The sequence below is a fragment of the Pristiophorus japonicus genome, chromosome 6 (genome assembly GCF_044704955.1).
Source record: "Pristiophorus japonicus isolate sPriJap1 chromosome 6, sPriJap1.hap1, whole genome shotgun sequence".
Taxonomy (NCBI): domain Eukaryota; kingdom Metazoa; phylum Chordata; class Chondrichthyes; family Pristiophoridae; genus Pristiophorus; species Pristiophorus japonicus.
This window is the reverse complement of record NC_091982.1, coordinates 174,950,576-174,972,478: the sequence shown is the minus strand read 5'-3', so window position 1 is coordinate 174,972,478 and position 21,903 is coordinate 174,950,576. Positions and strand designations below refer to the sequence as shown.

At 40.1% G+C, this 21,903-nt stretch overlaps 2 protein-coding genes across 4 annotated transcripts in view; one reads left to right on the top strand and one right to left on the bottom strand.

The window, feature by feature from the left end:
* The window catches only part of eif4e2 (eukaryotic translation initiation factor 4E family member 2), a 50,359-nt gene extending 46,589 nt beyond the window's left edge, over nt 1-3,770 (top strand). For all 3 annotated transcript variants that reach the window (XR_011593648.1, XM_070883409.1, XM_070883408.1), the window contains one exon: nt 2,671-3,770. Coding sequence is in view for 2 of the 3 variants with exons in the window: in XM_070883409.1 (XP_070739510.1) it covers nt 2,671-2,710 (40 nt within the window). In the remaining variant the exon portion in view is untranslated. The remainder of the gene's footprint in view (nt 1-2,670) is intronic.
* A 2,229-nt stretch (nt 3,771-5,999) lies between these two features.
* On the bottom strand, nt 6,000-20,586 carry LOC139266228 (phospholipid scramblase family member 5). The gene is made up of 7 exons (XM_070884057.1): nt 20,169-20,586; nt 17,572-17,646; nt 16,017-16,209; nt 14,399-14,510; nt 9,110-9,209; nt 6,134-6,192; nt 6,000-6,026 (listed from the first exon to the last, which is right to left on the bottom strand). Exons 1-7 carry the CDS (start codon nt 20,584-20,586, stop codon nt 6,000-6,002), a joined length of 984 nt encoding a protein of 327 aa, XP_070740158.1.
* Nucleotides 20,587-21,903: the final 1,317 nt, after the last annotated feature.

Sequence of the window (21,903 nt, the reverse complement as noted above, 5' to 3'; positions counted from 1 at the left end):
GAAGAATTGCACTTCATACCTTGTGATCAACCCACTGTGTCATATATGGCATTAAGTTCAATTTGCAATTGGGTGCCTTGGAAACATTTCTATAAAATTGTTTCAAAATTTCATTTATTCCAAGAATACATTTCTCTGAAGACCTGCAGATTTAATTTCATTGGTGTTTTTATCGCCTTGTATACGATACAAATATGACTGTTATGTTAGACATAATTGATTTGTTAGTATTGGCTAAAGTTGTACTACTGCTGACCAAACAAGGCATTGTGGTGTGGGTAGTAGAATGTATTTCTTTGCTTAAGGCAGCTTGTCTGTAATCAAGTAAAATAAAAGCTCATTCTACTTGGGGTCCATATCTTTTTTTCCACAGACTCTAATTCATAAACAGGTCCTTGCAGCAACTTCCATATCTTGTCTAAAATTACTTCTTAGATCAGTGTATTGAAGAGATTGCATTCTTCAATATGGAGGGCTTGAAGTTGATTTCAAAATCAAATGATTGATGCAGTTGTTTGTGGAGAGTAAATGGATGAGAAAGTAAGAAAGATTGCTTATCTTTTACGATATGGTCTTTTTATTTCCATGTAATTTATCCAACATATACATTGCCCTTTTACTGCTGTCTTCTCTGGTTTGGAGTACTTCGAACGATCATTTTCTCGAATAGTCCTTCATTGTATTTGCACTATCTTCTCTGCAGCCACCTTTGGAACAGAACTGGGCTGCCACATAGTGGGGGAGATCATATTGCTCTCACAAGACAGCAATAAATGATTCCCCTGTTGAATGACTGGCCTGATTCAGTTTTATGTGAAGGATAAATTATATGGAAATAATAATACGATAGGTAAGTTACTTTATATTATTTCAGTTAGGCTACACCACTTGGACAATTAGAAATTAATTTACATTGGACTTGATTCTATCTGATTCTTCCAGTTTCCTGGTACACAGCACCTGCATCAAACTAACTTGTTGCCAACAGTGCCTGTCAAGAATAAGGTGTGAAATTGATTTTATGGATACAAAATCTACAATAGTTATATAGGGCTCAAGTTTCAGCTCGAGTTGCTCCTATTTTTTAGGAGCAACTAATTTAGTATGGAGTATATTAGAAATTGCAATTCTCGGCATTTAGTTTGCTCCAATTCTAGTTAGTTAGAATAGTTTCATTTTAGAACAGTTTTTTTTCCAAAAGGGGGCGTTATCAGCCACTTATGCCTGTCTTGCAAGTTTACGCAGTGAAAACTTACTCCAAACTAACTAGAATGGAGTAAGTGTAGATTTTTGTACGTTCAGGAAAAACCTTGCCTACACTTTATAAATTAGGCGCAGGCAGCGAGATATGGGGGGGAGGGGGAGAGGAGGGAAGTTAGGGGATTTTACAAAGCATTAAACATTTCACTTTTAACCATAAAGATGCATGGAAACCACCATCATTTTTAAATAACAATAAATGAACATTAAATCAAGTAATAAGAATTAGAAGTCCTACCTTGCTGATTGGAGTATGCACCGGAATTGTCGTATTTTGTACCTAGACGCTTATTAATTTAGGTGCTTCCAGATTGCAAGATTCCACTTTTAGAATTCCAACCAGTCCGGAATAAAAGCAGGACGTTTCTCCCCCAGTCTAGGCACGCTCCCCGCGGATGCGGTCTTGAAGTGTCATCTCCTTTGCCGAAATCTGTGGTTGTCAGAGAATGTTCAAAGACGTGGATCCCGAGTCCAATTCAGAGTCGTCAATATCGGGCAGGTCCCACATATGAGCTTTTCAGTCAGAGTCCGTAACAGCCATTTACCTGGAGTGTTTTCTCATAGCCAGAACATAGTCTTGTTAAATGGGGCAAGCTGCATCTGCCAACAGGAGTTGTGTGCAAGTTTTCTGCCCTGTTACTGATAATCATCCCAGCGATAATCGGTGTGGGTGTTTCTAGGAAGCCCGAGTCCCGATAACTATTTAAGCACATCTTCAATGCCCGGGAAGTCCATTCAGCCAGGGCTAGGGGCAGCGTGCTTCGGGCCCCTCCCTCACAGCGTCAGAGATTCGGGCTGCGAGGAGCTACTGCACATGCGCGCACACTCTAGCGCGCATGTGCAGTGCCGGGACCTGGCTCCGCCCCCCCCCCCCCCCCCACCCTTTGTGCTGCGCTACGCTAAGGCCGAAGACATCCTGAGGAGCTCGGAGCATTAGAAGGTAACTTTTTGGAGTCCTTTTTATTCTAGAAAGGTGGTGTGCCGTTTTTACAGGGAGCGGAAACTTGGGCCCATAATATCCATAAAAATGAGATTTGATCAATTTGCAATGCAGGGTCTAATATAGTGAATAGAAGGAGATGCAAAATTGCATTTCTTAATTCATCATAAAATCTTCAACATAAACTAATTAAACTTGTAACGTTCCTTTCAATGAAATAGTTGAATAATCCTGGTACATTCTGGAAACTATGAACAATCCATTTAGCAAATGCAGATTGAGATTTTAAACAAGTACAAAAAATTCAAATAGTTTTTTCTAACATGATGGGATAACCTCCATATATAATTATTGCCTTAATATTTGTAACTCTTGGTAGTTTACACCTGTAATTAAAATCTCATGCAGAGGTGTAGTTGCGAAGTATGTTGAGTATACAGAGTAATGTATTCTCTCATTTTCTTTCACAGAGACAATTCAAGCTTTCGAAATACGAAAATCACTTTATGAGATCTTCATTGCACTCCATTTGTTTATTTGGAAGGTATGCCCTTCTTCCTCCTCGAGAAACACCACATTAAAACTAAAATTAACAATTTTGGAATGGGATGGTGTTCAGTGTCGATCCCAATCAGGACATTGTTATTCCAGGGAAGAATTACTGATGCCATTGGTCAACCAGTTGTTTTGACAGAATCAAACTGCATTTTATTTTTTTAAGTCGAGCTAAGTCTGTTATGCTCATATCTTTTGTTTCTAAGCAATTCTGTTACTTTAGTATAAAAAAATGTTAATATTGTATATGTTGGTGTTTTGTGGATACATAAATATTAGACTTGGAGAAAATTAATCTGCTTCTTGGCTGTGTATATAAATTATTGGTTTCACCTGACTTGTGGCGTTTTCATCTCCGTCTCATGATTGCCCTCAATTTATTTTCTCCACTTTTTTTACTTTTTTTATAACTTTCTATTCATCCTCTTTTTGTTATTTTGCTTTTCTGAAGAAATGCTGCATTTGGTAAACAATGTTATATTTGCAGATGTAAATGGTTGGATCACAAGCAAAACTTTACCTTATTTGTCTTCTTGGTGCTATTTTCAAATAAAGAGCACTTTATGACTAAAAGCATTTAATGTGTTGTATATTAAATCTGACCTTTCCCTTTTGTTTATCAGAGCAGAGGGTTTGAATGAATAAGTTGCACATTGCTTATTAGAGATGATGGCCACAGTGGCCTTCACAGAGCAATAGGCTGTTTTAAACTCGAGTGCCCCTGAAACCCAGAAAAACAAACATAACGGGTATTGAAATAATTGCTTTCAAACAAGGAAAACTTGTATAGTAGTCTCCTAATATTAGATCATATCTCGGATGCTGTCATTTATTCTCCTTTTTGTTATAACCATCTAGCTGGTAAAGGCAGAATTGTCCTATGCTATGGACTTCTCCTTGTGATCATAGTGAAATTTACAATCAACGATAGGGGAAATGTAATTTTGAGATGTGAGCTGGTCTGTTTCTGTTCTCTTGCACTCTTAAAATGCAAAACAGGTGGTTAAAGTAAGTTGTAACAGTATATGATTCTCTGCAAGAGACATTGTTTTTTTTGTCATTTTTAGCATAGACAGCAATGAATGCTGCTTTAAGATTTTATTTATGGCCAGTATTAAAAGTTGTGTAGTCCCAGTACTATGAAAATAAAATTGTATCACAAAACCCTTTATTGCTGATGGTCAATTTTAAAAAAAGCATCCCTCATAATAGCTAAATTATAGTTTATATTTGAGGCTCACCATAATACACTTCTGCTTTTGCTTGTGAATGTAATCAGTAGAAATCAAACCAATATTACATAAACAGCCATTTAAAATCTTGTTCTTTAATGCTCACAAATAAAATAGTTCTGTTGGATATATTGGGTTGAACTTTCAACTTTGGCATGTGCGTAAAATGGGTGGTATTGGATTGACTGCCAATTATACACCCACCTGATTTTTCCTTCAATGGAATAGAAAATTAAGAGGGATGTATTACATGATGGTTGATACGATACTGCCCATTTTACATCCCTACTGACAAGGGAAAATAAACGAGTAGCTGCATGCATATTGAGATGGAAGATTGGCATGGAGCAATGAGCTGCACTTTGCTGCTTTTGGGACAGCCAGACCTGACCATGCTAACAAATCACCCATTCTACCAACTGAGATATCCACAGTACATTATCACATTCCTGATTTAAGTACATATCTCATTGAGCTGATGGAGGTGTGGACCATCAGCAGTTACTGCTTGGCTCTCTGCAACCCAATCATGATGGGCACTAAAATGCTGATATGTGAGCTTGTATTCTCATGCCTCTCCTCCAGGTAATTACTTCCAACAGCTATTGTGCCACACCCCTCAGTTTCCTCCTAGAAATACATAGAAGTTACTACATGAAACAGGCCATTCGGCCCAACCAATCCATGTTGGTGTTTACTCACCATGCAAGCAATCCTATTTACCCATCCTGTTCCCATATCCCTCCATCCTCCTAGCCAATCTAATCTTTGAATGTTGACATTGTTGCCTCAACCATTAACCCTGGAAGTGAATTTCACAGCCTCGCAACTCGCTGTGTAAAGATGTTTCTCCTATCATCTGTTCTAAATCTCTTGCATTTAATCTTGTTTCTATGGCCTCTCATTCTGACCCCTAACTACTGGAAAAAGTCTATCTAATCTGACCCATCCTTTCATAATTTTAAAACACTTCTATCATATCACCCTGTAATCTGTGTTACAATGAAAAAGACCCAATTGTTCAAGTTTTCTATATTTGTATTTCTTCTTTCCACATAGCATCACAGTGAGTCTGTGATCTATATATGTTTGGTCAATGAGGGAATCAAGGGATATGGTAGGAAAGTGGAGTTGATGTAGAAGGTCACTAAAATGCGTCACCTCCCAAATGGTGATATTGAATTGCATCTGCCACTTTGTAGTCTGTTCACCCATCTTATTAATATCCCTTTGCAGCTTCCTTTGGAATTAACTATACCTCCTATTTGGTATCATCTGTAAATTTTGACACCACTCCCTCTGTCTATATTCAAATAATTGATATTCACAGTGAGTAAAAGTGGCCGCAGGATAGAGACCTGAAATATTTCTAGGAACTCTGCAATTTCCTCCCTCATCTCCCTCAAACCTAGAATGTACTTTGTAAGACCTTGGTGTTTTTGTCTTCCTTTACTTTAGCTAACTTATCTAAACTACTCCTTTTATCCATCATCGTATCACTCATCTCGCTCAACCACCTCTCTGATATCCTCTTTAGTATAGATCGATGCAAAGTACTTATTAAATACCTCTGCCATTGTTTTGACCATCTACAGATTGACAATCCTCTCCTGTCAGGGATCCCACCTCACTTTTAACAATTCTCTTTGCTGATGTACATTATTATTTCTTCCATATGCCTGAGTTTTTCTAACCAGCTTCTTGTGAGACATGTTATCAAACTCCACCTGAAAATTTGTATACATCACCTAGCACCTTACCAGGTACCTTATGAAGTGAACTTGCCTTGCTTATTCTCAGTTAGATAACTTTTCTAACATGTTAATTTAGACCAGAATAATAGCCTTTATAATTGATGTCTATATGACTTGGAGGGTCCTCTCAGGTATTTTGATCAAGACAATACAAGTAAGTTTACATTAACAGGAGCATAATTTATTCATTATTTTGCAACATTTTAAGCAGTTTGTGTGAAGCAATCTTGATGGTGAGAATGGAGGAGATCTTGAAATTCAGCTCATTTCAAAGAACATGTAGTTCTGTAAAAGAATAAAATAAATTATTACATATGTGGGGAGGATAAACTCCTAACTATAATGGAGTGGCTTTAACACTGCAGTAAAGTTTGATTAGATTTACAACTTACAAGTAAGAAGGCAGCAGCCAGCAAAAGCACCTTTGCATTTGGATTCATGTTGATTGGAACTATATTTAAAAATAAAGTAAATAAATGCATAAGAACCAGTTTTCAGGCCAATATCGCAAGAAAATATCTCGTGTACATAGAATATACAGCACAGAAGCAGCCCAAACAGTCTATGCTGGTATTTATGCTCCACTTTCTTCCTCATCTAATAGCATAAGCCTCTATTCCCTTCTCCCTTATGCTTATATAGCTTCCCCTTAAATACATCATTATACTATGAACCTCAACTACTCCTTGTGGTCGTAAGTTCCACATTCTCACCACTGCGTAAAGAAGTTTTTTCTGAATTCCCTATGATTTCCTGGTGGCTCTTGTATTGATGGCCTTTAGTTTTGTTCTTCCCCACAAGTAAAAACACTTGGGATTAAAAATGCGGCAACCTTGCGCCCGGTTTTTCAGTGATATTTCTGTTTTTGGTGAAAAACAGCGATCCAGGAAATCCGGAGAAGTCTTGCAGCGGCGTTTTTTTTAAAAGTACCACTGGGGAGAGAACCAGCGCTGTGCAAGACTCGAAATAGCGCTTTCGCCAAAAATTTGGCACTCAGCGCGCACATATTTAGGATTGTAAAAAAAACGCCAGGGAAAAACCTGCAATGCAGCCCTTGGAACAGCAATAGGTATGAAGAGTTGCAAAAACAGGTAAGTTAGTTTTTATTAAATTCTTTTGCAGTGATTCACTAGTTAAATGTCTTGTGAATGTTTTTATTTTTTTTTATTGTTTCTTGCAAATTTTCTTTTGGTGTTTTCTCCCCCCTCCCAAGACCTCCTCACAGAAGTATCGACCTCTGAGTAAAGTTGCAGAAAATTCGCGGTTTGCGCCACGAATCCTTGTACAATGCCAACTTTTACCGCTATGTGTATTGAAGCCCGAATTTTAGACCTCTTAGCAGAGTGAAAGCGGTATTTTGGGCGCAAAAATACCGCTTTCACCAAAAAATGAATTTCTAGTCCCTTGTGTGTACTCTTAGCAAAATATTTCATAATTTTAAAAACCTCTGGTCAACCTTTGGTCTTTTTTTCCCCAAGAGAAAAGAGACCCAGCCTGTTCGCCCTTTTCTGATAGGTTTAACCTCTCAGTTCTGGTATCATTATAAATCTTATTTACACATTCTCCAATGCCTTTATATTCTTTTTTATAATATGATGACCAGTACTGTACACAGTACTCCCAAGTGTGGTCTAACTAAGGTTCGATACAAGTTTAGCATCACTTCTCTACTTTTCAATTCTATCTCTCTCGAAATAAACTCGTTCTTGTTTTTTTTTTATGGCCTTGTTAATCTGTGTCACTACTTTTAATGATTTGTGTATTTGTATTCCCAGATCCCTTTGTTCCTCTACCCTATTTAAATTCTTATTTTCAGAATAATATGTGACCTCTTTTTCTTACCAAAATGTAATACCTCATACTTATCTATGTTGAAATTAATTTGCCAATGATATGCCCATTCAGCACATGTATTAATCTCAACATGTACTTTCACATGTAAATGTTAACAAAGATTCCACAGTGAAAATAATTGCAAATTGGTTTGATATAATAGATGAGAAGAATTTCTAAATCATACAACATAGGAGGCTATTCGGTCCATTGTGCCTGTGTCGACTCTTTGAAAGAGCTATCCAATTAGTCCCATTCTCTTGCTCTTTCTCCATAGCCCTGCAATTTTTTCCTTTCAATACTTATCCAATTCCTTTTTGAATGTTACTATTGAATCTGCTTTCACCACCCCTTCAGGCAGTGCAGTCCAGATCATAACAAATCACTGTGTAAAAAGAAAACCCCTCTCTCCCCTCTATTTGCCAATTATCTTAAATCTATGTCCTCTGGTTACCAACCCTCCCACCAGTGAAACAGTTTTTCATTATTTACTCAAAACCTTTTGTAATTTTGAACACTTCTGTCAAATCTCCCCGTAACCTTCTCTGCTCCAAGGAGAACAATCCCAGCTTCTCTAGTCCCTCTACATAATTGAAGTCCCTCATCCTTAGTATCATTCTAGTAAATCTCCTCCTGGTCCATAGACATCATCTGTACTCTGTTCAGTGTGGCAAAATGAGGGAGTACTTAATGTGTCCTGACATTCTACATAAAACAGTTGTCCATGTATATTTGATGTAGTGAACATTCATCCCTGTAAGGTATTGCAACCTTTTTAAAATATAAATTAAAAATGTGCAAATATTCTCAGTGCATAAATCAGTGTAGTGGACTAATTGAAGTTTTTCACGTCAGGACATTAAAATATTATTTTGCTATATTAGCATCCTTTGCCTATAGCAGATATAACTTGCTTTGGCAAAATGTTTCTTAGGTAGCAATCTAGATTTTTTTTCTAATTGGAAAATGATAGTGTGATTGGTGTATAAACTTCCAAAGTGTTCTTATCTGAGCTAAGCCAGACTGAGTAAAGCATTTTTTTTTGTCTTCAGCACAACTGGCACAGAGTACTGCATGTCAGAAAGACAAATCAGAGAATTAGGCACATTCTATCCACTATTTTCTACTCATTAAAATAGATATATGGGAAATTTTAGGCGGTGTGTGCCTGTTTTTCCAATATATGCTCTATGCAGGTGAAGCTATGCGTTGGGAGTGCTAAAGACGAAAATGTACTCAATGATAAAACAAAACAGTTTATATTGGATTTGGTCTGGCAAAAATTCTAACAAAAAGGCACTTCATTGTCCAAAATATAAATACAATTGCTTTTTAATAATTGCATTATTAAGGGCAGTGTTACCATAAGTTTTCAGCCAAGTATGGAAATGTATCATGTTGATTTTAAGGGAATGTTTGTGCAATACACAAGGTAGAGAATCGGGCCAGATGTTGTCATGTGACAATAAACTTGAGTGTTTTTGTATCAATAAATATTTCAGCTCTTGATAACTTGTTTTATTAAAGGTTCTTACAGTCCACACCAAAGTATTCGTGATCCATGTTGTAATCTGAATTGTACCCTTGCCACCGCTTCCAGATCAGTCCCAAATGGTTCCCAATCTTGGATGAAATCTGTAATATTATAGACGCTTATTGTTTACAGATGGGAATAGTAAGACTATTGTATATTATTGGCACCACAATGGCCATCTTAAAGACATAAAATTACAACACAGCTCACAAGATTCTGGTATGCATAAAACCGGTGACCATTTTATAATAGCTAGTTACATGTAATTTTACTTTATTAACTACTAACAAACCACCAAATCTGGTGCAAATGAAAATTTGTTAAAGACGAGCACCAAATTCCCCAACATAAACATGAAAAATAACACCTGCTTTTATTGCAAATGTCTCATACTCCAACAACCTCTTTCCTTCTGGATTGATGATCTATGAGTAAATTACATTCCTCATTCCTATCTTGTGAAGCACATGACATTTTTAAAATCTTAATGAGCACAACAGATCACCAAAATCAATGTTTTAAAATTTATTTTGCTAGCTAACCAAGTTAGTTGATGAGGGATTGGTATTGCAGTATGAGCACGTCTCCAATTTCATACTGCTTCTCAGCATCTCTTAAACCTAACTCTCTATTTACAGCAATCCTGTTGAAAATTACCATTATGATTAGTCATAATGTTAAAAGGCAGTTGAAATTCAGCCTCCCAAAAAGGCCACTTACTGCCAGAAAGCAGCACTAGGTGGCGGAGTCGAGCAGCCGGCAATTTCCGGTCTAATGGCCACCACGATCAAAATTCACCTCATAGATTTTTCTACCGATCCCCACTTTCGCCCCGCTGCTGCTGACCATCCGAAGCATGTCATCAAAGCGCCCACCGCCCATCTCCCGCATCTTCATGGTACCCTCTTTCCCCCCCCCCCCCCCCCCCCGCAAAATTTAGCTGGGAAAATCATACATCTGACGCGTGGTGCTCCCAACAGCTTTTTCTGTCGGTACACCTTCCTTTCATTGCGTGAGCCACGGCAGCCCTTCAAGGGGGCGGTGCTCTGCTGCGGCCGTCATGTTTTTTTTTTGCCGGATGACTTCCAGATTGGCTGAACAATTATGGCCCCGGGTTCAGCCAGGCAGCCTGGCACCCTCTTTTGGGTGCCAGGCTGATGGCCCTCTCTGGTGGCCCAGTGCCCAAGCCTAAATAATCACTGCTTCTCTCCTCTTTAAATGAGAGGAGGGACGTAGTGACGCACACGGGCACTGACGTCCGCTCCGCCGCTGACTGACAGCGGCAGAGACTCTGTCCCACACCCACTTCTGCCCCTCAAGTACTTACCGCCGCATTTCCGCCCCATTATGACCGACTTCTGGTCCGCTACAAAAAAATTGCCAAAGAGCTGAAAATGGATCAAGAGTCCGCTTTGACTGACGTGACAGTAAAAACACTTAGAAAACGGTAGGTGCGCCAGGTTTCCGGCGGGGATGAATTTCATCCCAGTGTCATTGTATTGGTGAGCTTTTACACAATCTGCAAGCTCACCAAAAACTCCAGTCCATTTGATATGTTGATTACTAGGGAAAATATTGAAAGTGGTTATGAAGTGCACAATCCAAAAGTTCACACCTTTAAAGAGGAAGCAAGGTGGGGTACTTTTTAATCCTATAAATTCCTCCTATTAAGAGCATCAATTTTCTTATCACAACAGAGACATGTTAGACCTCCTTCATTGAAGGGGTGGAACCGTGTGTGTCCTGGAGAAGTATCATTCATTGCTGTGGGGATCATGCATTCTGACCATAAGAAATAAGAGTAGGTCATAAGGCCCCTCGAGCCTGCTCCGCCATTCAATAAGATCATGACTGATCTGATCATGAACTCGACTCCACTTCCCTGCCCGCTCCCCATAATATAGAAACATAGAAAATAGGTGCAGGTGTAGGCCATTCGGCCCTTCGAGCCTGCACCGCCATTCAATGAGTTCATGGCTGAACATGCAACTTCAGTACCCCATTCCTGCTTTCTCATCATACCCCTTGATCCTCCTAGTAGTAAGGACTACATCTAACTCCTTTTTGAATATATTTAGTGAATTGGCCTCAACAACTTTCTGTGGTAGAAAATTCCACAGGTTCACCACTCTCTGGGTGAAGAAGTTTCTCCTCATCTCAGTCCTAAATGGCTTACCCCTTATCCTTGGACTGTGACCCCTGGTTCTGGACTTCCCTAACATTGGGAACATTCTTCCTGCATCTAACCTGTCTAAACCAGTCAGAATTTTAAACGTTTCTATGAGATCCCCTCATATTCTTCTGAACTCCAGTGAATGCAAGCCCAGTTGATCCAGTCTTTCTTGATATGTCAGTCCCGCCATCCCGGGAATCAGTCTGGTGAACCTTCGCTGCACTCCCTCAATAGCAAGAATGTCCTTCCTCAAGTTAGGAGACCAAAACTGTACACAATACTCCAGGTGTGGCCTCACCAAGGCCCTGTACAACTGTAGAAACACCTCCCTGCCCCTGTACTTAAATCCCCTCGCTATGAAGGCCAACATGCCATTTGCTTTCTAACCGCCTGCTGTACCTGCATGCCAATCTTCAATGACTGATGTACCATGATACCCAGGACTTGTTGCACCTCCCCTTTTCCTAATTTGTCACCATTCAGATAAGTCTGTCTCTCTGTTTTTACCACCAAAGTGGATAACCTCACATTTATCCACATTATATTTCATCTACCATGCATTTGCCCACTCGCCTAACCTATCCAAGTCACTCTGCAGCCGCATAGCATCCTCCTCGCAGCTCACACTGCCACCCAACTTAGTGTCATCCGCAAATTTGGAGATACTACATTTAATCCTCCCGTCTAAATCATGAATGTACAATGTAAACAGCTGGGGCCCCAGCACAGAACCTTGCGGTACCCCACTAGTCACTGCCTGCCATTCTGAAAAGTACCCATTTACTCCTACTCTTTGTTTCCTGTCTGCCAACCAGTTCTCATTCCACGTCAGCACACTACCCCCAATCCCATGTGCTTTAACTTTGCACATTAATCTCTTGTGTAGGACCTTGTCGAAAGCCCAAATGCCTTCTGAAAGTCCAAATGCCCCACATCAACTGGTTCCCCCTTGTCCACTCTACAGGAAACATCCTCAAAAAATTCCAGAAGATTTGTCAAGCATGATTTCCCTTTCACAAATCCATGCTGACTTGGACCTATCATGTCGCCTCTTTCCAAATGCGCTGCTATGACATCCTTAATAATTGATTCCATCATTTTACCCACTACTGATGTCAGGCTGATCGGTCTATAATTCCCTGTTTTCTCTCTCCCTCCTTTTTTAAAATTCCTTAACCCCTTATTGTTTAACAAACTGTCTATTTCTGTCTTAAATTTATTTAATGTCCAGCTTCCACAGTTCTCTGAGGCAACGAATTGCACAGATTCACAACCCTCAGAGAAGAAGTTTCTGAACATCTCAGTTCTAAATGGGCGGCTCCTTATTCTAAGACCATGCCCTCTAGTTCTAGTCTCCCCCACCAGTGGAAACATCCTCTCTGCATTCACCTTGTCAAGCCCCCTCATAATCTTATACGTTTCTATAAAATCACCTCTCATTCTTCTAAATTTCAACCTACTCAACCTTTCCTCAAAAACACGAAGGCAGAATATTATCTGAATGGCAGCAGATTCGGAAAAGGGGAGGTGCAACGAGACCTGGGTGTCATGGTATATGTATTCACTGGAGTTGAGAAGGATGAGGGGATCTCCTAGAAACATATAAAATTCTGACGGGGCTGGACAGGTTAGTTGCAGGGAGAATGTTCCCGATGTTGGGGAAGTCCAGACCAAGGGACACAGTCTAAGGATAAGGGGTAAGCCATTTAGGACCGAGATGAGGATGAACTTCTTCACTCAAAGTTGTTAACCTGTGGAATTCTCTACCACAAAGAGTTGTGAATGCCAGTTCGTTGGATATATTCAAGAGGGAGTTAGATATGGCCCTTACGGCTAAAAGGATCAAGGGGTATAAAGAGAAAGCAGGAAAGGGGTACTGAAGTGAATGATCAGCCATGATCTTATTGAATGGTGTTACAGGCTCGAAGGGCTGAATGGTCGTCTCCTGTACCTATTTTTTATGTTTTTATAAGTCAACCCACTCATCCCTGGGATCAACCTAGTGAACCTTCTCTGAACTGCCTCCATAGCAAAGTATATCCTTTCGTAAATATGGAAACCAAAACTGCACACAGTATTCCAGGTGTGGCCTCACCAATACCCTCTACAGCTGTAGCAAGACTTCCCTGCTTTTATACTCCATCCCCTTTGCAATAAAGGCCAAGATTCCATTGGCCTTTCTGATCACTTGCTGTACCTGCATACTATCCTTTTGTGTTTCATGCACAAGTACCCCCAGGTCCCGCTGTACTGTGGCACTTTGCAATCTTTCTCCATTTAATGTTTGATTTTTTTCTGCCAAAGTGCATGACCTCACATTTTCCAACATTATACGCCATCTGCCAAATTCTTGCCCACTCACTTAGCCTGTCTATGTCCTCCTGCAACCTCTTTATGTCTTCCGCACACATTACCCTACCTCCCATCTTTGTATCATCAGCAAACCTGCCTACGTTACACTCAGTCCCCTCTTCCAAGTCATTAATATAGATTGTAAATAGTTGGGGTCCCAGCACTGATCGCTACAGCACCCCACTCATTACTGATTGCCAACCAGATAATAAACTCTTTATCCTGACTCTCTCTTTTCTGTTTGTCAGCCAATCTTCTATCCATGCTAACATATTACCCCCAACCCTATGAACTTTTATCTTGTGCAGTAACCTTTTGTGTGGAACTTTATCAAATGCCTTCTGGAAGTCCAAATACACCACATCCATTGGTTCCCCTTTATCCACCCTGTTCATTACATCCTCAAAGAATTCTAGCAAATTTGTCAAACAAGACTTCCCCTTCATAAATCCATGCTGACTTCGCCTGACCAAATTTTGCATTTCCAAATGTCCTGTTACTGTTTCTTTAATAATGGACTCCAACATTTTCCCAACCACAGATCTGAAGCAACCTGACTCTGGAAAATATATGCTGCTCGGAGGGTATACTCGGAGGGTGTACTTGGATTCTACTTGGTTAACATTAGATCAAAGTCAACCAGAGCACAAATCAGAATTATTTTCAAATTAAGAAAAATCCCCTCGTAGCTTGGTTGACTTTTTGTGTAATTCAATTTTGATTGATGTAACAATGAACATCATAGTTATGTTGAGTGTTTTATACCTGAAATTCCTGATCTGAATAACAGCGGCAAGGACAACAGGAGCCATGAATTTTCATAATCCCATGACCATCCATGTCATAGATTTCCAGCGATGGGCTGAACATGCTCCACCTGCAGCCAGAGACACAAAGGGACACGTTCACTTTAACATTGTCCAGCGCATGGTTGGATCCAAAGTAAAGCTGTTTCTACACTGCTTTATCTCTACACCTTCCTCTGAGTGCCACTACCAATTAATAAGCATCCTTGCACAATAGGTCCAAACCCATGAGTGACAGCAGATTGAGACAGTCCAAACAATCTCTCACTGTCAGTGCAAAGAAGCCTTGTCATCTCATTTATTTGGCCTGTATTTGTGCACAGGAAACGGAATAACTATAAAACACTTGGTCCTGCCCTAATCAAATGTAATATTCCTTTAACTCACAGCTACATTAACCTGCTTGAATTTTAATTGATGTTATACGGTTGAAGCTCACACTAAATCAATTAGATTTTATAATCAAAATGCAGATTACACTGTTCTGACTTAATTAGGTTTCGTCTTATGATGAGTTGATTGCAGTAAATCAATTGGGGAATGATATTTAATAAACTGATTTTGTACCCTTGCAACATCAACAACTTGTATTTATATAGTGCCTTAATGTAGTAAAACATCCCAAAGCGCTTCAGAGAAGTGTTATCAAACAAAATTTGACACCGAGCCACATAAGGAGATATTAGCGCAGGAGCTTGGTCCAAGAGGTAGCTTTTAAGGAATGTCGTAAAGGAAGAAAGAGGTTTAGGGAGGGAATTCCAGAGCATTGGGCCTTGCTAGCTGAAGGCACAGCTGCCAATGGTGGAGCGATTAAAATCGGGAATGCTCAAGCGGCCATAATTGGAGGAGCGCAGATATTTCAGAGACTTGTAGGGCCGGACGAGTATACAGAGATGGGGAGGAGCAAGGCAATGGAGGGATTCGAAAATGAGGATGAGAAGTTTTAAATTGAAGCATTGCTTAACTAGAAATCAATGTAGGTCAGCGAACACAGGGGTAATGAGCGAACGGGACTTGATGCAAGTTAGGATATGGACAGCAGAATTTTGGATGAACTCAAGTTTATGGAGGGTAGAGCATGGGAGGCCGGCCAGGAGTGTGTTGAAAAAGTCAAGTCTAGAGGTAACAAAGGCATGGATGAGGGTTTCAGCAGCAGATGAGCTGAGGCAGGAACGGAGTCGGGCGATGCTACAGAGCTGAAAATAGGTGGTCTTAGTGATGGCAAGGATATGTGGTCGGAAGCTCATCTTGAGGTCAAACATGACACTAAAGTTGCGAACAGTTTCAGTCCCAGACAGTTGCCAGGGAGAGGGTTGGAGTCGATGGCGAGGGAACAGAGTTTGTGGTAGGGACTGAAGACAATGGCTTTGGTCTTCCCAATATTTAGTTGGAGGAAATTTTGCAAAAAAAGTTGCGCCATACTGCTATAACCTAATTAATACAATTAGACGTATTGCTATAAACAATTACCCTTGTACCTATTCGGCACAGGCTCGACAAGCCAAATGGCGGCCTCCTATGCTGTAATAATTCTATGATTTATGAAATAAATAAGAATAAAGCATGATTGGATTTACCTCTGTTTAATTGTGCCAATTTGTTCCTTCTGGGCATTGAACACATTTATCTCCATTAGGCAGCATCCAAAACAACAGGCATCCATCCTGAAGGGTCTGGTAAAGTGCAATACCTCCTCTGACTGCAGGTTGTAGATTTTAATACAACAGGACCGGGCTGCACCACACAAGTTCAAACACAGGCAGGTAGTGTCTGAAGAAGAAATAGAACTGATGCAAGGTCATGAAAGTGTAAAAAGAATGTTTTTTCAAATATTCTTTTAACATTTTTACAGGTTTCAATTTAAATCCTAGAGTTTGCAATGTAACTGCTATAATTTCCACGGAATAATAAGATTTAAATTACAAAGAGAGTTTTAAAAATATATATATTTGTTCATGGGATGTGGACGTCGCGAGCATTTATTGCCCAACCCTAATTGCCCTTGAGAAGGTGGTGGTGTCAGCCATTTCAGAGGGCAGTTAAGAGTCAACCACCTTGCTGTCTGGAGTCATATATAGGCCCAGGCCAGATAAGGAAAGACAGAAATTACTTTTGGCAAAAGAACGTGATGGGTTCTGCACATAAAGCAACCTTTGTTCATGATAATTTGATGGCTGAAGACCATGTCTAAAATGTTTCTGATGTCCTCAGAATATCCTAGCCAGTTTTATATCTTTTAACTTCCTTATCATGATAAACACAAACAGGACCATAAAACCTGCTGTTCTGGTAAAGTCTATTCCTGCAGCTGCTTGTCTGTTAACTGATCCATTTGTTAATTTCCAGGCTGACCAAAGGGACATTTTTATGATAATGGGTTTCTGAATTAGAAGGATGCAGGTTCAAGCCTCACTCCAGAGACTTGAGCACAAAATCTAGGCCAACACTTCAATGCAGTACTGAGGGAGTGCTGCACTGTTGAAGGTATTATTTTTCGGATAAGACATTAAACTGAGGCCCCCTTGGCTGGATGGAAAAGATCCCTTGGCACTGTTTCAAAGAAGAGCTGGGGAGCTCTCTCTGATGTCCTGGCCAATATTTATCCCTGAACCAACACTTAAAACAGGCTATTTGGTCATTATCTCATTTCTATTTGTGGGACCTTGCTGTGCACAAATTGACTGCTGCATTTCCTACATTATAACAGTGATTAAACTTAAAAAGTACTTCATTGGCTGTGGTCATGAAAAGCATTATATAAATGCAAATTCTTTGTTTCTTTTCCTAACCACCTGTTGGTCTGTCTGAGAAGTGTCTTGTGACTTTGCTCTCTCACAGAGCTGCTTTACCAGAATTCAGTGTTAACCCTTCAGGATTCCCAAAATTATATGATGTGGTTCAGAAAGCTCACAATGCTTCAGCTTCCCAGAATTTATTATTTTTAATTCATTCATGGGTTGTGAGCGTCACTGGCAAGTCCAGCATTTATTGCCCAGCCCTAATTGCCTCTGGATTACTAGTCCAGTAACATATCATTTAATTTCATTTCACCCATTGCTGCTTCATTCATGTCATTTCTGGTCATCTGTATGCACTAATACTTTGCCATTGTTGTTTCACCCAAAACATTACCTTCTGATGCCATGTAGAGTTGTTGACCTTTTTGAGATGTGATGATGTATGTCCTGCCAGGGTCACAGGTAAGCCCTAAAATAGAAACAGAGTAATGAGAAGTTATCACCAAATACCTCTGAGACTAAATATTATCTGAAATTCTAAATTATAATGACCCTTGTAATGGAAAATAATTAGACAAACATAGTAAGTGAAGATTTACCATCATTTTGTTTTATTCATTCTTGGGATGCGCAAGGCTGGCACATATTGCACATCCTTTGTTGCTCTGTGAAGGTGGTGATGGACCTTTTTCTTAAACTGCTGGTTTGATGCAATGAAGTAGCTTATCAGGCCACTTCAGAGGGCACATTGGTGTGTGACTGGAGTCACATATAGGCCAGACTGGGTAAGGACAGCAGATTTCCTTTCCTAAAGGACATTGGTGAACTAGTTGGGTATCTGCAACAATCCGTCAGCATCATGGTCTCTTTAACTGATATCGGCTTTTTATTTCCAGATAGTTTAAACTGAATTCAAATTCTCACGTTGCCATGGTTGGATTTGAAATTGCGTTCTCTGAATTATTGGATCATGACTCTGGATTACTAGTCCAGTAACATAACAACAATACTATTTCATAATGATGTTATTATGAAAGAAGGACGCTATAAATTTGATAGTAATACTATGATCTAAAATAATCTTTATACATTCTGCTTCAAAAATACGTTCTGACTGCTTCAACTATCCATCGCAACCAATATCTCATACCTTATATCTTCCCTAAAATAACTACACCCTAACTTAATACTAACTGCTCTCTTGCAATTACTCGCTGCCCCTATCCACACTCCAAATGCTTGCTACCCTAATCCCCCAAATGATGACTACTGCCCTATCATGATTCATTCTTCTACTCCAAGTACCCAGAATGCTCACATGTCCTGAAACTATTCACTATCCCCACATAATGGGAGAGGGAGGCCTGAGGGCTGGGGAGGTTTGGCTTGGTGGGCAAGGGGAAAGGAGGGAAGCAGCAAAAGAAGCTGAACAGATGGGGGCCGAAATTCAGCTCCCAAAAAGGCCACTTACCGCTAGAAAGCAATGGCCAGGAGGCGGAGTCGAGCAGCCAGCGACTTCCAGTCTAATGGCCACCACCAGCGAAATTTAGCTCAGGGATTTTTCTGGCGGTCCCCAATCCCGCCCCGCAGCTGCCAACTGGTCCAAAGTGCATCATCACAGGGCGCACGCCGATCTCCCACACCCCCATCACACCTCCAGCCAAATTCACCTGCAAAAATCCATGATCTGCGAGCAGTGCACCCAACAACTTTTTCTGTCAGTGCACCTTGTTTTCTGTGTGTGGGACTTGGCTGTGCGGCGCCCATTAAAGGCAAGGGCCCACTGCCACAGCTGCCATTTCATTTTTTTTGCCGGCTGACTTCCAAGTTGGCTGGACAATTATGCCCCCAGGTTCGGCCGGGCCGCCAACAGACAGCCTGGAACCCCCTCTTGGGTACCAGACCGCTGGTCTGGCCGAAACCCTCCCTGGTGGTCCAGTGGACTGAACCTAAAGAATCGCTGCTTCTCTCTCTCCTTTAAGTTAAGGGGCGAGTGTGGTAACGCACACACGTAATGACATCACCACCGCAGCGGAGACTCCGTCCTGCCTCTATTTCCACCCCTCAAGAGTACTTACCGCCTCACTTCTGCCCCAATTATGACCGACTTCTGGTCTACTTAAAAAAAACGATAAAGAGCTGAATTTTACCGAAAGAGGCGACCTCATCCAACACAGCGGAAAAAACATTTCAGGAGCAGAAGGTGCGACCCATTTCAGGCGGGGATGAATTTCGGCCCCATGGTCTCTATCTTGGTGACAAAGAACTTGCATTTGTTGTTAGAGGTGAGGGTGAAGTAGCAGAGAAGTGGGATAGCAGAGTCTTCCGTTCTCTTGCCCTACTATTACTCCTACAGAGAAGGAATTTCTTCTCCCAGAGGGTTGTGAATCTGTGGAATTCTCTGCCCAAGGAAGCAGTTGAGGCTAGCTCATTGAATGTATTCAAGTCACAAATAGATAGATTTTTAACCAATAAGGGAATTAAGGGTTATGGGGAGCGGGCGGGTAAGTGGAGCTGAGTCCACGGCCAGATCAGCCATGATCTTATTGAATGGCGGAGCAGGCTCGAGGGGCTAGATGGCCTACTCCTGTTCCTAATTCTTATGTTCTTATGTTTTAAAACCCCTTTGCCTTGTTATGTCACTCCATGATCAAAAGCTACCTTTTTTTGAACACTGCTAAATAAAACATTGTACTATTTTTGCTCCATCTCTTCATTCATGCTTTTTGTCATCTTTCCTAACTCTTCTATTACTGCTTGGCATGCATTTCTTTTCTGTACACACTACATTAAAGGTGTTATGTAAATAGAAATTGTTAATAAGTATATGCTCAATTAAAATCTGATGTGATTTCTAAAATCAAAATACAGTTCATAATTCAACTCTTTAACTATTCTCTATGGTTTACAATTATCTAAAACACTGTACAGTAACTAATTTTATTATGCATACTGCACACAATAGATGGTATAGGAGCATCATTTACACACCTTGGTGCTCAGCCTTTGCAGTGACACACAGCTGATGGAGTTCGTTAAGTGGTTGCAATCCAGGGAACTCCTGCATTGTCCCTTGCCCTCTTACATCCTCAGGGAGTGAAGACGTGTGAGAAGAAGTTTCTATCCACTCCTCTTTCCTGGAATTATTCAATTGCATCCCAAAGGAACCCTCTTCTTTCACTTTCTCAAAATCCCCATCAACTGTTTTCTCCTCCAGTACTTTGGATTCTTCTGAACGCATCCTAATAGTGTCTGAGTGCTGCCACGTAGCACCTGCAAGTACCATATTATCCAACGGTTCTCCAGCTCCTTTAGTTCTTTTTCTTTTTAATCTTCCCAACACATTATCAATGTGTTTTTCCCTTTCTAAAAGTCCAAAAGGGGCTGGTTGTGTGGTTACTGCAGACATTTCTGCCTGCCTCTTCACACTTGTTCCAAAAAAACACTCTCAAACTCTCTACCAGATTACTTGAGTTTCCATCACAACACACCGGACTTTCATTGTTTTTTTAATAAAAGATTCATTCAGGCAAAAAGTAGAATCCTTTCTCGGGAGGGCAACAGCAACACTAACAAAGCCTTTGAGAAAAGCAAGAGAATTCTGAATACATTAGAATAAATTTGGGACAGAGAAAACATTCCCAGGAAATTCAGTTCAATTTCACAAGACTGGGAGGTAACAAAAGTTTACACACTAACTGTAGGGCAATTGTGAGTCAATAGCCAGAGCAAAATTCTATAAACCCCTTGCTGATGGAACATACCATCTATATTCTGTGTTTACCTTTAGTATTCATAAAGTCACTCTTCAACACTAATGTAAACCACATTTACAGTTTAATTGAATACAAAATTGTTACATCAACCTGAGAAGTTAGTAGAAAGTGGGCTTTCTTTTATTATTCCAATGTTCATAAATTTAGAGCTTAGTAAACTAGCATCTCACCCAAATCGAGCTCACCTAGATGCTGTACGTTGGACCCTGGATTGCCTGCTGAAACGTTGAAATGTATTTCTATATAAATAACCATCATTCTCTATGGTCTTGGAACTAATTTCTACAAGTTAATCAATTTATAATGCACTGGATGTTTGCCTCGGTGTTTCTGTTTTTATGTCCCACACGTCTCCACTATATGAGGAGAAAATGACCCTCTGCTATATAGAATAGATTACATTGTTAAACATATGCAGGAATGATGATGTGATCCGCGACCTCTTTGCTAAACTGGTCTTGATGTTTTTGCTTGCAAACACAACAATATGAAACCATGGCATGGCATGCAAGGCAAAGATTGTAATAGAGACTAAAACTTGCATTACCATAATGGAACAATACATCAATATTGTATGAGGAAAGACAGATGAGTTGCAAATGAATAGTTGTAATATTGAGGTGCTCCACTAAGATGTGTAATCACTCATCGGGCTGTGTCAACACCTTCAATGTAAGGAGCTAAGTCATCCATATCTATTCCAACTGAGGATGCCAATAAGTAATTCTTTTAAATTATGGGAGAAATACATCATAATTTCAATGTACATTTGGTGCTCTTGCTCTGATTCTTGAGCTGCTGCCATCACATGCCCTGGTTATTTGCAAGGTACCACTGCACTTTGAGATATTGGATCATTCAGTATTTCATGAATATCCACCTACTCCCATTTATGTGATTTTTAAAAATTGTAGCACTGAGACTTTTTTGCTAGATTTTATTTAAATTCT

What these genes read in the sequence shown, in the direction of transcription:
- LOC139266228 (XM_070884057.1), bottom strand. Translation starts at nt 20,586, where the DNA reads ATGTCTGCAGTAACCACACAACCAGCCCCTTTTGGACTTTTAGAAAGG. An exon ending in CGAATACTTTGGTGTGGACT is followed by an intron (nt 6,193 to 9,109) that starts GTAAGAACCTTT and finishes TTTTAAATATAG; the next exon opens with TTCCAATCAACATGAATCCA. An exon ending in TGGCTGCTGCCTTCTTACTT is followed by an intron (nt 6,027 to 6,133) that starts GTAAGTTGTAAA and finishes ATTCTTTTACAG; the next exon opens with AACTACATGTTCTTTGAAAT.